Genomic DNA, 15,669 nt, shown 5'->3' on the forward strand with positions numbered 1-15,669 from the left:
AGATTGAACCCCCTGGCACCTCCAGGTGCTTGGAAAAAACTTTCTCCCCTTGAGGAGCCCTAGGGATCCGCTGGCAGTCAGAGTTGACAGTATGAGCCTTGCTGAACTGGTAGTCTGACTCTGTGTTAAGTTCTCTTCATGTAACCCGTCAGGAATTTTATTTTTTAAAACTGTTTCTTGCATACCGTATTTTTTGCTCTATAAGACTCACTTTTTCCCTCCTAAAAAGTAAGGGGAAATGTGTGTGCGTCTTATGGAGCGAATGCAGGCTGCGCAGCTATCCCAGAAGCCAGAACAGCAAGAGAGATTGCTGCTTTCACTGCGCAGCGATCCCTCTTGCTGTTCTGGCTTCTGAGATTCGGAATATTATTTTTTCTTGTTTTCCTCCTCCAAAAACTAGGTGCGTCTTATGGTCTGGTGCGTCTTATAGAGCGAAAAATACGGTAATAAGAATAATAATACAGTGGTACCTCTGGTTGTGAAAGGGATCCGTTCCGGAGCCCCGTTCGCAACATGAGCAGAACGCAATCTGCGCATGTGCGGGTCACGCTTCACCGCTTCTGTGCATGCGCATGACGTCATTTTGAGTGCGTGCGGCGAAACCCGGAAGTAACCCTTTCCGGTACTTCTGGGTCGCCGAGGGACGCAACCTGAAAATATTTAACCTGAAGCAAATGTAACAAGGTATGACTGTAATAATAATTCATTATTTATACCCCACCCATCTGGCTTGGCTTCCCCAGCCACTCTGGGCGGCTTCCAACAAAATATTAAAATACAATGGTCTGTTAAACATTAAAAGCTTCCCTAAACAGGGCTGCCTTCAGATGTCTTCTAAAAGTCTGGTAGTTGTTTTTCTCTTTGATATCTGGTGGGAGGGCGTTCCACAGGGCGGGTGCCACCACTGAGAAGGCCCTCTGCCTGCTTCCCTGTAGCTTTGCTTCTCGCAGGGAGGCAACCGCCAGAAGGCCCTCGGAGCTGGACCTCAGTGTCTGGGCAGAACGATGGGGGTGTAGACGCTCCTTCAGGTCTACTTGGCAACTTTGGGAAGGGCAAAGTGGAACAGGAATGTAACATACAATCACAGAATTGCAGAGTTGGTGGGGACCCTAGGGGTAACCTGCAATGCGTATGAAACATTCCACTGACCTGGAAAGTCACCTGCTTGTGCTTCAAGGAAACAATTCTTAGATGACTTTCCTTTAATGCCTTGCAAGCAGCTGAGGTACTAACTGCTATTATGACAAAACACACCTTTCTCTTGCTTGCTGATGAAAATAGAGCCACAACACTGTCAGAGCTGTCTTGGAAGCAGCTGCCGAAGTTCGGGAACGCTTAAAAGGGTTGGGGCATTGTCGCTTAATGAATCCTCTGAAACAATACAAATGACTTTCCACCTTGCCTGAAAAGGAGGGGCAACATCTCGTCAAATTATTCCTTTCACGTTTAAGGGAAACTGTCGTCGCTTAAGTCAGCATCCTATGAAAGCAATCCCCTATTGTGGAGTTGGCAATATGTAAATCTGAACTGCCTGGCTCTTTAACAGTTTTGATCAAAGCCATTGATCGGTTGACAACCCTACTCAAAACACAGGAGAGTGGTTTGCGTGGGCTTGCTTTCTGCTGCCTCCTGGGGCCTGCTCGTCTTTTGGGAGTGCGGTTTTCCTTTTGCGCGGGTTGTGTGTTTCTGGTCTGTGTGAGGAGTGGGGATAATAATAATAATAGTAATAAATTTTTTATACCCCACCCTCCCTGGCTCAGAGTGGCTAATACCAGTAAAATTACTGTAAAAACATAATAGGGGAAAAAAACCAATTTAAAATGCAGGTTAAAATGCAATTTAAAATGCTGCCTAATTTTAAAAGTAGCCCATAAATCAAAACCGTAAGGGGAGGGAAACAGAAGGGTCAGACTGAGTCCAAACCAAAGGAAGCCTTTGTGCAGCGAGAAGACGTTGGGCACGCCGGGCTCCCCCTTTTGAGAAGGTTTCCGTGTTTAAGTCAGAACTCCACCACCCCTTCCCTGTCAGGTGGTGCAGGCCCCTGAAATATGTTCAGCTCCATCCAGGTGAGACGTAGTGACCATCATGCAGCTCCTGTGGGAGGGGGGCAGCCAGCCAGACATCCAAGACGGCTTCTTCAGGCCACACAGGTGCTTCTTCACACCCAACTATGAGAGCCTGTTGAAGCAGAGGAGCAAAGAAAGCGACCTTGTACTGAGTCAGGACAGATCCTGAAGCTGAGGCTCCAAGACTTTGGCCACCTCATGAGAAGAGAAGACTCCCTGGAAAAGACCCTGATGTTGGGAAAGATGGAGGGTGCAAGGAGAAGGGGATGACAGAGGACGAGATGGTGGGACAGTGTTCTCAAAGCTACCAGCATGAGTTTGACCAAACTGCGGGAGGCAGTGGAAGACAGGAGTGCCTGGCGTGCTCTGGTCCAGGGGGTCACGAAGAGGCGGACACGACTAAAGGACTCAACAAAACTGAGTCAGACCATTGGTCCATTGAGCTCAGTATTGTCCACACTGACTGGCGGTGGTTTTCCAGGGTTTCAGGCAAGAGAGTCTCTCCCAGACTGTCTCGCCAGAGTGGTGCATGCTCTGGTTATCTCCCGCTTGGACTGCTGCAATGCGCTCTACGTGGGGCTACCTTTGAAGGTGACCCGGAAACTACAAATAATCCAGAATGCGGCAGCTAGACTGGTAACTGGGAGCAGCCGCCGAGACCCCATAACACTGGTCCTGAAAGATCTACATTGGCTCCCAGGACGTTTCCGAACACAATTCAAAGTGTTGGTGCTGTCCTGTTAAACCCCTAAATGGCCTCAAAGGCCCAGTATCCCTGAAGGAGCGTCTCCACCCCCATCGTCCAGCCCAGACACTGAGGTCCAGCTCCGAGGGCCTTCTGGTGGTTCCCTCCCTGCGAGAAGTGAGGTTACAGGGAACCAGGCAGAGGGCCTTCTCGGTAGTGGCACCCACGCTGTGGAACACCCTCCCATCAGATGTCAAGGAAATAAACAACTATCTGACTTATAGAGGACATTTGAAGGCAGCCGTGTTTAGGGAAGTTTTTAATGTTTGATGTTTTATCGTGTATTTAATATTCTGTTGGGAGCAGTCTAGAGTGGCTGGGGAGACCCAGCCAGATGGGCGGGGTATAAATAATAAATAATGAATTACTTTATTTTATTATTATCCCAGGCCTACCAGAAGAGGTGCCTGGGATTGAACCCATGTCCTTCTGCATGCAAGGCAGATGCTCTACCTCTCAGCTATGTCCCTTCCCCAGGGTGCCCTGGGCTGCTTTATACCACAGCAGTGGTTCTCGAAGTGGGTGGTACATCCATACATAATTTTGTTTGTATGCCGCCTTTCCTTAGACAAAACCACGCTCAAGGCAGCTTACAGCATGAACAAGATTTACATAATTGCAAACCTATCAAAAGCGCTCCTAAACAATAACTAACAATCCTAACAATATTGCAATAAATGAAACATCAGAAGGTGTACAACCAAATGAAACAATTTCCACATAATTCGTAGTAAGGTTTGAAATACAGATACAAAAAAAATAATATAAAAAACAGCAGCAACTGGCTCCCCAACGAAAACCCCAACCCAAGAGAGTCTGTTCAGCAGCCTCAGCTTTTGTAGCTGGAGTCGGTCCGGGCCCTGCCACCTTAGGCCTGCAAGGCAGGGAGGCACTGGGGGTGCAAATGACGATCAGATTTGAAGTTTTTATCACTGGATCAGGTTCATCAGTTTTGTTGAATTAATTAAACTAAATGGTTTGAATCAGGTACAGTGGTACCTCGGGTTACAGACGCTTTAGGTTACAGACTCCGCTACCCAGAAATAGTACCTCGGGTTAAGAACTTTGCTTCAGGATGAGAACAGAAATCGTGCTCCGGTGGTGCGGCCTCAGCGGGAGGCCCCATTAGCTAAAGTGGTGCTTCAGTTTAAGAACCATTTTGGGTTAAGAACGGACCTCCGGAACGAATTAAGTTCTTGATCCGAGGTACCACTGTATTGAATAAATATGCAATTAATGGTTAGCGTTTTGAATTTTATTGTGTTGTTATCAGTGGGTCATGTGAACCGCTATTCTGAATGATGCTTTTTCTAGGGTGGGGTAGGCGGCCCTCAGGGTGATTTTCTGGAACAAAGGGGGCTGGCTAGTGGCCAGAAAACATTTGGGGACCACTAAAGCTAAGGTATGGGTGGTCAGCCTGTGGCCTGGATTGGGGTCACAGCAGCCTTATTGTGAAATGCTACCTGTAGTCACAAGTGATGGTACTGACGTCTCTCTCTCTCTTTCCCCCACTCCCTGCTTTGGTTCCCTTCTAGATGGGCCTTTGGTTCCAATTCTCTCCCCATAGCTGGATCTGTGGGGGTGGGGGTGGCTCGCAGAGGACAGCGGCAGTTCCAGATGCCCCCCCGCGCCATTCCTCCCAGCCGCCTGGGGATCCTGAGCCCCGTGGGGATCAGCGGAGTCTCCCCTCGGCATGCCCTCACCAGCCCGAACCTTGGGAGCCAAGGGCGGCAGGTAAGAAAGGGATGGGAGGGAGGGAGGCTTCCCTTTATAGCTCTGCGCTAAGGTAACAGGAAGGGACGCGGTGGCGCTGTGGGTTAAACCACAGAGCCTAGGACTTGCCGATCAGAAGGTCGTTGGTTCGAATCCCCACGACGGGGTGAGCTCCTGTTGCTTGGTCCCTGCTCCTGCCAACCTAGCAATTCAAAAGCACGTCAAAGTGCAAGTAGATAAATAGGTACCGCTCCGGCAGGAAGGTAAACGGCGTTTCCGCACGCTGCTCTGGTTCGCCAGAAGCGGCTTAGTCATGCTGGCCACATGACCCGGAAGCTGGACGCCGGCTCCCTCGGCCAGTAAGGCGAGATGAGCGCCGCAACCCCAGAGTCGGCCACAACTGGACCTAATGGTCAGGGGCCCCTTTACCTTTACTTAAGGTAACAGGATGCCTCTGAAAGGCAGCCTGGCCACCTCTCCATTAACCCAAGAGGGCTCCTTCAGAAGGGGACATTCTAAGCCGCCTTACTTGTGCTGCTTGGTGTGTTTTGAGAACGGGATTCCTTACCAGGGACATGCGACGTGCTCTGTTGTGGAAATAATCTTACAGGGACATAAGCAGTGAGCAAAATGTGTGAAGTTGCCTTTTGCTGACAGCACCTTGCGGAAAAGATTTTTGTGGAAGGAAGGCCTCGACTGTGTTGCACTCCGGTGGAACCCCAGGGGCTTGGCTGACAGCCTATCGCAGGGGTGGCTAGCCAAGTGCCCCCCAGGTATTTTGGACTACAACTCGCCTCCTTCCTATCTGTGGCCCCGCGGGCGGCAGCTGTAGCCCCAGACACCTAGAGGGCACCAGGTTGCCGAAGGCTGCGTTGTAGAGACGAGGGAGATGGAGAAGCCCCCATATTCGCATTGCTACATACAGTGGTGCCTCGCAAGACGAAAAGAATCCGTTCCGCGAGTCTCTTCGTCTTGCGTTTTTTTTTCGTCTTGCGAAGCAAGCCCATTAGCGGATTAGCGGATTAGCGGTTTAGCGGCTATTAAAGGCTTAAGGGATTAGCGGATTAGCTGCTAAAAGGCTATTAGCGCCTTAGATCAGCTGATAAGCGGCTTAGATCAGCTGTTAAGCGGCTTAGCGATCAGCTGTTAAGCGGCTTAGCGATCAGCTGTTAAGCGGCTTAGGGGCTTGGGAAAAAGGGGGAGAGGGGGGAAAAAAACCCAGGAATCGCAAGACATTTTCGTCTTGCGAAGCAAGCCCATAGCAAATTCGTTTTGCGAAGCACCTCCAAAACGGAAAACCCTTTCGTCTAGCGGGTTTTCCGTCTTGCGAGGCATTCGTCTTGCGGGGCACCACTGTATTCTGTGCAGACGGTGGCTTCAGATAATAATAATAATAATAATAATAATAATAATAATAATAATAATAATAATAATTTATTTATTTATTTATACCCGGGCCAGAGCCAGGCTTAGGACGGCTAACACCAGTAAAATTACAATAAAAACAATGGGGTGGGGGGGAGAGAAACAAAAATATATATATAAAAAATTAAATACAGGTTAAAAATACAGTTTAAAATGCAGCCTCATTTTAGAAGTAGCCCATAGATCAAAACCGTAAGGGGAGGGAAACATAAGGGTCAGACTGAGTCCAAACCAAAGGCCAGGCGGAGCAGCTCTGTCTTGCAGGCCCTGCGGAAAGATGTCAAGTCCAGCAGGGCCCTGGTCTCTTGTGACAGAGCGTTCCACCAGATCGGGGCCACGGCCAAAAAAGCCCTGGCTCTGGTTGAGGCCAGCCTAACCTCCCTGTGGCCCGGGACCTCCAAGATGTTTTTATTTGAAGACCGTAAGGTCCTCCATGGGACATACCAGGAGAGGCGGTCCCGTAGGTACGAGGGTCCTTGGCCATATAGGGCTTTAAAGGTCAAAACCAGCACCTTAAACCTGACCCTGTGCTCCACCGGGAGCCAGTGCAGTTGGTAAAGCACTGGATGAATGTGATCCTGTGGCAAGGACACCATAAGGAGCCCCGCCACGGCATTCTGCACCCGCTGGAGTTTCTGGGTCAGCTTCAAGGGCAGCCCCACGTAGAGCGAGTTACAATAATCAAGCCTGGAGGTGACCGTCGCGTGGATCACTGTGGTCAGATCAGAAGAAGTGCCCAGCCGGGTTGCACTGGCCAGCTGGGTGCCCGAAACAGAAACCTGCAGGCGAGACTTCTTTGGGACATGCCAGGCTTCACCCCTCTCCCTCGGCTCCATGGCAGTAACTCACCTACTGGGAGGGGCGATTTTTGGTGTGTGTTTGTGTGTGTGTTGTTTCTCTGGTTTGCCCCCCTGTTTAAATCAAATTCTCTTTTTCCCTCCAAGAACCTGTGGTTTGCCAACCCCGGGGGCAGCAACAGCATGCCGGGCCAGAGTCGCAGTTCTGTCCAGCGGACCCATTCGCTCCCCGTCCACACATCCCCCCAGGCCATCCTCATGTTCCCCCAGGGTGAGTCAGCCAGATTCTTGCCTTCAGTGTCAGGAAAGGGGCATTTGCTTGGCCATTTGGTTCTTCTCAGAAACATTTAGCTGCAAACAAAACAGGCACAGCGCTGGAACGCAGGCAATGAGTGCCACCGGGCACGTGCAGAGTGCTTTTCCCTTGCTTCTGGGTAACTACCGGCGGCTCATAGAGCAGCTGCTGCGAGATCTCACTGCAGGACTTAAACCATGGGTAGGCAAACTAAGGCCCGGGGGCCGGATCCGGCCCAATCGCCTTCTCAATCCAGCCTGCAGACGGTCCGGGAATCAGCGTGTTTTTACATGAGTAGAATGTGTGCTTTTCTTTAAAATGCATCTCTGGGTGATTTATGGGGCATAGGAATTTGTTCATTTTCTTTTTCAAAATAAAGTCCAGCCCCCTGCTGAAAAAGGTTGCTGACCCCTGACTTAAATCTTTGTGGATACGAGGGGGAGCACCATCCCTGCCCCCTGACTTCCCCATTGACCAAGCAAACAAGACTGGATAGCTGAGTCGGGGTTGAGCGTGAGACTCTTAATCACAGGGTTGTGGGTTCAAGCCCCGCTTTGGGCAAAAGATCCCTGCGTTGCTGGGGGTTGGGCTAGATGACCCTCGTGGTCCCTCCCAGCTCTACGACTCTTTGATTCTGTGAACCTGGGTCAGAATGGGCAATGACCGCCTGCGATTGCGTTTCCCCCCTCCAGATTGCCAGCTCCCTGGAACAGACCTGGAGATCAACCCTACGCTGGAGTCCCTGTGTCTCAGCATGACGGAGCACGCACTCGGCGGTGAGGGGCTTCTTCTACTTTCATTCATTTATTCACTGCATTTCTAGCCCACCTTTTTCTCCAGCGAGCTCAAGGCGGCTTATGCCTCATTCAATCCCCACAGCAACCCTGTGGGGCAGGCTAGGCTGAGAGGCAGCGACTCGCCTCTAAGGTCACCCAGGGGGCACTTCATGGCCAAGGGGGGCGGGATTCGAATGCTGGTCTCCCAGGCTCCGATCTAATACTCTAACCCATGGGTAGGCAAACTAAGGCCCGGGGGCTGGATCCGGCCCAATCCCCTTCTAAATCCAGCCCACAGACGGTCCAGGAATCAGCATGTTTTTACATGAGTAGAGTGTGTCCTTTTATTTAAAATGCATCTCTGGGTTATTTGTGGGGCATAGGAATTCATTATTTATTTATTTTCTAAATATGGTCGAGCCCCCCACAAGGTCTGAGGGACAGTGGACTGGCCCCCTGCTGAAAAAGTTTGCTGATCCCTGGTAACTGCTGCACCACACCAGCTCCTGCTTTTAATACATCCAGATTCTTGCCTTTCCTTTTACATAGTTTGAGACAGTTAATATTAAAGTATTTTAGAAATACTAAAATAAAACCTCAAACATTAAAAATCTCCCCTAAATAGGGCTGCCTCCAGATGTCTTCTAGTTGTTTATTTCCTTGATGGGAGGGCGTTCCACAGGGCGGGCACCACCACCAAGAAGGCCCTCTGCCTGGTTCCCTCTCGCAGTGAGGGAACCGCCAGAAGGCCCTTGGTGCTGGACCTCAGTGTCCGGGCAGAACGATGGGGGTGGAGACGCTCCTTCAGGTATACTGGGCATTTGAGGCCATTTACGGCTTTCTAGGTCAGCACCAACACTTTGAATTGTGCTCGGAAACTGGGAACCAATGTACTTTCCCATCTATTCCTCCACCTGCTATAATTCTGCACTCTCTTTCCGTCTCTCTCTGCAGATGGCACCGACAAGACTTCCACCATTTGAAAGAAGCTGCATCTGCTGATGTTCCTGAGAAGCTTTAGGGTGGCTGTTTATTTTTTTCCCCCTTCCCCACCCCTTGTTTTTGTTTTTTGTTATAAGCCCCTCATCTCCCAGGGGTGTGTTTGCTGTGGGGGGGGGGCGAACCCCTTCCCCCACGAAACCACCTCCAGCAGTTCCCAGCCGCCGGAAGGGAGACGGAGGGGGAGAAAAAGCTGTCACTACAATCTCACTGTCTTACTGTGTTCTAATATTCTTTCCCCCCCTACTTTTTATTATTATTATAACTTCAGCTATTGGTTTTTAATACGTCAACGTGCACAAGGGAGCAGGTGGGCAGGAGGCTCCTAGAAGTTTAACTGGCAGGAGGGCGGAGGAGGCTGAATTTGGGTCATGTCTCCCCCTTCCCCTTTGGGGTTTTTCTCGTTTTCTCTTTCCCTCGTCTCCCCCGCCCCCCTCCGACCGCCTCTCCTTCTTCCTCCTCTTCCTCCTTCCTCTCCTCCTCACCAGCCAAGGTGATGAGACTGGTCCTCTCCTGCTATCTGGATTTGGGCTGTTTTTGATGCCTGCCCCATCAGCGGCCAGGGCACGGGAGGGGCATCGTGGGGTTACCTGGGCGAGCTGGTTTCCGTCTGAGCTAACCCAGCTGACAGCTTTCCGTACCTGGCATTGGAGGAGGAGGAAGAGGAGGAGGAGGAAGAGTCTTAGTGGGGAGGGAAGGAAGGCATTGGTGCTGCAGGTGACTGACACAGTTTTTTTAAGTGCCTCTAATGCTCCCCCCACCCCTTTCCCGAGAGCAGGTGAAGAAGGGCAAGATGCAGCGGGGGGGGGGGGCGGCGCAGCCCCACACCAGAGTGCTCAGCTTTGCAGGCTTGTCCCTGGTTCTTTTTATACATACATACATATAAATATATATATAGATATATAATTGAAACGATGTCCATATGCTACCTCTTAGGGCGGCCTTCCCCGGACCCAAGTGCCCTCTCTCGACCCGACGCGAGTTGTCGTCCGAAACGGGTCGAGAGGGCGCACTTGGTTGGAGAAGACGGTCTTTGGGGAACTGGGCAGGAGAGTAGCAGGTGGCAGTTGAGGAGAGACGTATGGGCCGCCCCACCGCCACCCCTAGATTGAGAGCGCCGTGGCCCTTTGGGCGCTGGGGTTTTGCACCCCTTTGGCCGCCTCTCGGGTGTGCAGAGCGTTGGTTGGGGAGCCGGACCTAGTTGCGTTGAAGCAGTTCAAATGGGTTTGGGGGGGTCAGCCGGCAGTTTCGTGGTTTAGGATCAAAGTTCTTTTCTGGGTTCAGCTGCTATGGGTTCCTTGTGTCCGGCGCAAGGTGAATTTTCTCTTCTCCCTCCCATAATTGCAAGGCGGGGGGGAATGTCAGAAGGCTGGTGGAAGAGGAGGACAAGGGGGAGCAGTTCTGTTGGCAGGTCTCGAAAGCTCGGCCGTTCGTTTTCCTAACATTTTGGGGGTGCACAGTGGTCTTGTCTGTCTTCCCTGAGACGGGTTTATGTGGGGGGCGGGGTGGGAAGATTGAGTGGGTCACAGCAAAAGCCATGGTGGGTCCCTGACCACTGCGGCGGTTTTCTGGTGCTTACGAGTGACTGGCGGCACTCCTGGGTGCAGGCGGTTGGGTTCACGGTGCTGATGAATTTGCAGGAGCCAAGCCGAGATCCTTGCCCCCGCTGATCCGGGAGGCCATTGGCGGCTGAGGGATCTGAGAGATCCCCACCGCCACCCTTTCCAACAGGGTTGGGGAGCAGAAAAACCTCCTGGGCAGGAATCCCAACGGGACCAGAAGGCTTCTCCTTTTTAAATCCAGGCGGGTGGACGGTTCCTCTGTGCTGGCATTTACACAAAACACTACAGGTGGGCAAACGGCTGCGTCGGGACCCTCCGGACCTCCAAACCTCCCACCACCAGCCCTTTGGGGTCAGCGTTCTGCATCAAAACGGCTGCAAAACTGGGGGGGGGGGGGTGATTTTCGCCGCCCTCGGAGGCTCTGAGACGCTGGCTGTTCTTTTTTTAAAATAAGAAAACGACTAATGGGAGGCCTTTCTATGCAGGCGGAGGGTGAAACAGACGTCCTAAGCATTTTCAAGACCCCCATCCACGCTTGGCGCTGAGAGAGGGGGGGTCTCTTCCAAGGTGCGGGATGCCCAAGGCAGCTTGTCAGGTGGGGGGGGGTGTTTCTGTGGGAGTGTCGCCTTGCTAGTTTCCCTTGCGCCCCGACTTTGTTTGTGCGTGTGCATGCGAGTTGGGTGTGTGAGTGTGCCTTTCTCCCCCAAAGCCACTGTTTTTCGCATGATGGGCAAAAAAACCCCAAACCCCAACCTCTTTCCCCGTTCTCCAAAAGCTGACCTTGGCAGGCTCTTAGGCACAGAGGACCTTTTCCATCGTTCTCCTCTTCCTCTCCCCCCTCTCGCCCTCCGAGAACTGTTTTAAATATTGGGGAAAAGGGCCTTTCCCTCCCTACCCCCCCCAAAAAAGTATACCGAACAGTAGCATACAGAAAAACCCAGAAGAGCAGACCTGAGAGAACTATTTCTTTAAAAAAAAACAACAAAAAAATTAGAGAGACAAGGTTCCTGTTTCAGATAGAAATGTTATTTTAGATACATTTTATTATGAATAACTTTTGTTATGACTATGGCTGGTAACCATGAATACGTTATTTAAAAAAAAAAACCACAAAATGTTTTACAAAAAAAAAAATCCAAATTCTGACTTTAGATTGCTTTGTTGGACTCCTTTACCGCTTTTTTCCCTTCTTCCAGTTTTTTGCTTTGTAAAAGGCATACAGAATTTAAGTATTAGCCCTTTTTTTATTAACCTCTATGATAAAGCTGTGCTTATTTTGTATTAATTTCTTTTAAAACGTTTGGGTTTTTTATTTTTATTTTGGTTTGGGGGGTTTTTTTGTGTGGGGAGGGCGGCGGGTTGACAGGTCGACATGGGAAGGGGGCGTGGGCACCCGAATTTCTTCTTATGGGTAGCAGGACTATCAAAGCCTTTTTCACCGACCCGGGGGTGAAGGGTTAAAACCATTGCAGTTGAGTTCATGTCAAAAGAGGGGGGGGGGGTTCCAAGCACCATATTGCACCTATGGAAGAGGCTGGGGAGGGGGTTGCTGGGCTACGCAGGCAAACACACCTTCCTTCTTAAAGACCCCTTGGGAGAACTTACGACCAGAGGCTCTTGAAGGCTTGCAGCCCTGATCCGCACAACTCCTATTCGTTCATAGTCAACGGACCTCGTGGGAATCGTAGGATTGGATAGGACTTCCAACCCCCTGTAAATTGGGAGGTCTTCCTGCTGGGTTGCACACCCTCTAGAACAGGGGTCAGCAAACTTTTTCAGCAGGGGGCCGGCCCACTGTCCCTCAGACCTTGTGAGGGGCCGGTCTATATTTTGAAAAAATAATAGCAATGAACGAATTCCTATGCCCCACAAATAACCCAGAGGTGCATTTTAAATAAAAGCGTATATTCTACTCATGTAAAAACACCAGGCGGGCCCCACAAATAATCCAGAGATGCATTTTAAATAAAAGGACACATTCTACTCATGTAAACACACACTGATTCCTGGACCATCCATGGGCCGGATTTAGAAGGGGATTGGGCTGGATCCGGCCCCCGGGCCTACCCGTGCTCCAGACAGCGGGTCTCTAAACCTGTGGGTCCCCAGATGTTGTTGGACTACAACTCCCATCACCCCTAGCTAGGAAGGCCAGAGCTCAGGGATGATGGGAGTTGTAGTCCAACAACGTCTGGGGACCCACAGGTTGAGAACCGCTGTTCTAGGAGGAAGACGGACTTGAGTGAACTGGCTGGGTTTCCCCCCTTGGTTCTCGGCAGCTGTGTCTCCTCACAAGGGGGCAAAACCCAGTCAAAGGGACTATCGGCGTTTCCTTCCGCACTCCAGAATTTCTCTTGGTTTGAGCAGCAAATGCTGTTGCAATGAACCTTCTCGTTCGGTTGTTGGGGGTGGAGGGGCAAAGCGTCCTCAAACTCAGCAGGTATCTTGGTGGGATCAGGAACAAAACACCAGTCACAGAATTGCAGAGATTGAAGGGGCCCCTAGAGTCATCCAGTCCACCCGCTGCAATGCAGGAATCAAATAATTCCATCTCTGCCTTGAAAACCTCCAACAGAGAACAGTTCACCTTCCGAGAAGTGCGCTCCACTGTTAATAATAAAATAACATTTTATTTATATCCTGCCCTCCCCAGCCGAAGCCGGGCTCAGAGCAGCTAACAACCGTAAAAGTAACAATTTATGTAAAATCACAATCACGTTAATTGAAATACCGTATTTTTTGCTCTATAAGACTCACTTTTCCCCCTCCTAAAAAGTAAGAGGAAATGCGTGTGCGTCTTATGGAGCGAATGCAGGCTGCACAGCTATCCCAGAAGCCAGAACAGCAAGAGGGATCGCTACTTTCACTGCGTAGTGATCGCTTTTGCTGTTCTGGCTTCTGGGATTCAGAATATTTTTTTTCTTGTTTTCCTCCAAAAACTAGGTGCGTCATGGCCTGGTGCGTCTTATAGAGTGAAAAATACAGTACATTCTAAAATCAATTCATTCTAAAAATCAATTCAGAATCAAATCAGAATCAAAGCAATTCTGGGCTGCATCAATAGGAGTATAGCATCTAGATCAAGGGAAGTAATAGTGCCACTGTATTCTGCTCTGGTCAGACCTCACCTGGAGTACTGTGTCCAGTTCTGGGCACCACAGTTCAAGAAGGACACTGACAAACTGGAACGTGTCCAGAGGAGGGCAACCAAAATGGTCAAAGGCCTGGAAACGATGCCTTATGAGGAACGGCTAAGGGAGCTGGGCATGTTTAGCCTGGAGAAGAGGAGGTTAAGGGGCGATATGATAGCCGTGTTCAAATATATAAAAGGATGTCACATAGAGGAGGGAGAAAGGTTGTTTTTGCTGCTCCAGAGAAGCGGACACGGAGCAATGGATCCAAACTACAAGAAAGAAGATTCCACCTAAACATTAGGAAGAACTTCCTGACAGTAAGAGCTGTTTGACAGTGGAATTTGCTGCCAAGGAGTGTGGTGGAGTCTCCTTCTTTGGAGGTCTTTAAGCAGAGGCTTGACAACCATATGTCAGGACTGCTCTGACGGTGTTTCCTGCTTGGCAGGGGGTTGGACTCGATGGCCCTTGTGGTCTCTTCCAACTCTAGGATTCTATGAAATTAATGGCAACCATTCGGCTAGTCAGAATCTCCTTCCTTGCCACTTGAATCCACTGGTTCGGTTCCTCCCCTCTGGAGCAGAAGAGATCAAAACAGCTCTGTCCGTAGAGCATGAGAATCATAATCTCTGAGTTGTGGGTTCAAGCTCCAGATTCCTGCATTGCAGGGGTTGGAATGGATGACCCTCATGGTCCTAAGCTTGCTGCATGCGACAACCCTTCAGATGTTTGGAGGTGGCACTCACATCCGTGCTCAGCCTTCTCCAGACTCGCCCACAACAGGGGCAAAGGGTTTTTGGGTGCACCTTTGATTCACCTGTGAGAGCCGTGAGCCTGGGAGCTTCTGGGCTTCCTCCGGATCAGGTGCCGCTTCAGAGCCCCACGGTAACCCATCTCTTCTCATCCTCCCCCTGCGACTTCACGGTGCCCTCAAACGCTTGCTTGCCCGGCAAGGTCTTTTCATAGCCTGGCACAGACGCATGGGGCAGGAGGGGCACAGCTCAGCGCCGGAGCATCGGACCAGCTTGCAGAAGGCTCCCGATTCAGTCCACGACAGTGCCTCCAGTTAAGAGTCAACAAGAGACTCCTGGCTTGAAATCCTACTGCCAATCAGCGTAGACGGCACTGAGCTGGCCGGGCCAAGGCTCTGACTCCGTGTAAAGCGCAAGAGCCCATGCGCCAAACTCTGCGCACCAAGCCTGCCCTCTCCATCTCCCGCCATTGCTCCAAAGGCAGCCACTGTGCTGTCTGGCATGCTCCCCTGTTCTCCACCCCAGCACCCCTTCCCTTCCATGTCCCTTTGCCAGCCGCTGCCCCCCACCCAGATGTTTAGGACTGCAGCTGGTCTCTTCGGGTCTAAAACAGCTGCAGAGCAGGGCGTGTGTTGGTTCTAGCATCCATTTCAAGTAATAATAATAATAATTTATTATTTGTACCCCGCCCATCTGGCTGGGTTTCCCCAGCCACTCTGGGCGGCTTCCAACAAAGATGAAAAATACACTAAAATGTCACATATTAAAAACTTCCCTGAACAGGGCTGCCTTCAGATGTCTTCTGAAAGTCAGGTGGTAGTTTATCGCTTTGACATCTGATGGGAGGGCGTTCCACAGGGCGGGCGCCACTACCGAGAAGGCCCTCTGCCTGGTTCCCTGTAGCTTTGCTTCTCGCAATGAGGGAACCACCAGAAGGCCCTCAGAGCTGGACCTCAGTGTCCGGGCAGAACGATGGGGGTGGAGACGCTCCTTCAGATATACTGGACCGAGGCCGTTTAGGGCTTTAAAGGTCAGCACCAACACTTTGAATTGTGCTCGGAAACGTACTGGGAGCCAATGTAGGTCTTTCAAGACCGGTGTTATATGGCCGCCGCGGCCGCTCCCAGTCACCAGTCTAGCTGCCGCATTCTGGATTAGTTGTAGTTTCCGGGTCACCTTCAAAGGTAGCCCCACGTAGAGCGCATTGCAGTAGTCCAAGGGGGAGATAACCAGAGCATGCACCACTCTGGCGAGACAGTCGGCGGGCAGGGAGGGTCTCATCCTGCGTACCAGATGGAGCTGGTAAACAGCTGCCCTGGATACAGATTTGACCTGTGCCTCCATGGACAGCTGTGAGTCCAAAATGACTCCCAGGCTGCGCACCTGGTCCTTCAGGGGCACAGTTACC

The 15,669-nt window shown here is 51.0% G+C and overlaps 1 protein-coding gene across 2 annotated transcripts in view; it reads left to right on the forward strand.

Moving 5' to 3' along the window:
* SAMD4B (sterile alpha motif domain containing 4B) overlaps positions 1–9,086 on the forward strand; it is a 35,535-nt gene extending 26,449 nt beyond the window's left edge. For both annotated transcript variants that reach the window (XM_083455192.1, XM_083455193.1), the window contains exons 10-13: positions 4,347–4,545; positions 6,894–7,017; positions 7,734–7,817; positions 8,772–9,086. In XM_083455192.1, coding sequence (XP_083311318.1) covers positions 4,347–4,545; positions 6,894–7,017; positions 7,734–7,817; positions 8,772–8,800 — 436 coding nt within the window. In that variant the 3' untranslated portion in view covers positions 8,801–9,086. The remainder of the gene's footprint in view (positions 1–4,346; positions 4,546–6,893; positions 7,018–7,733; positions 7,818–8,771) is intronic.
* Positions 9,087–15,669: the final 6,583 nt, after the last annotated feature.

The sequence above is a fragment of the Podarcis tiliguerta genome (assembly GCF_965153285.1).
Source record: "Podarcis tiliguerta genome assembly, chromosome: 8".
Classification (NCBI taxonomy): Eukaryota; Metazoa; Chordata; class Lepidosauria; order Squamata; family Lacertidae; genus Podarcis; species Podarcis tiliguerta.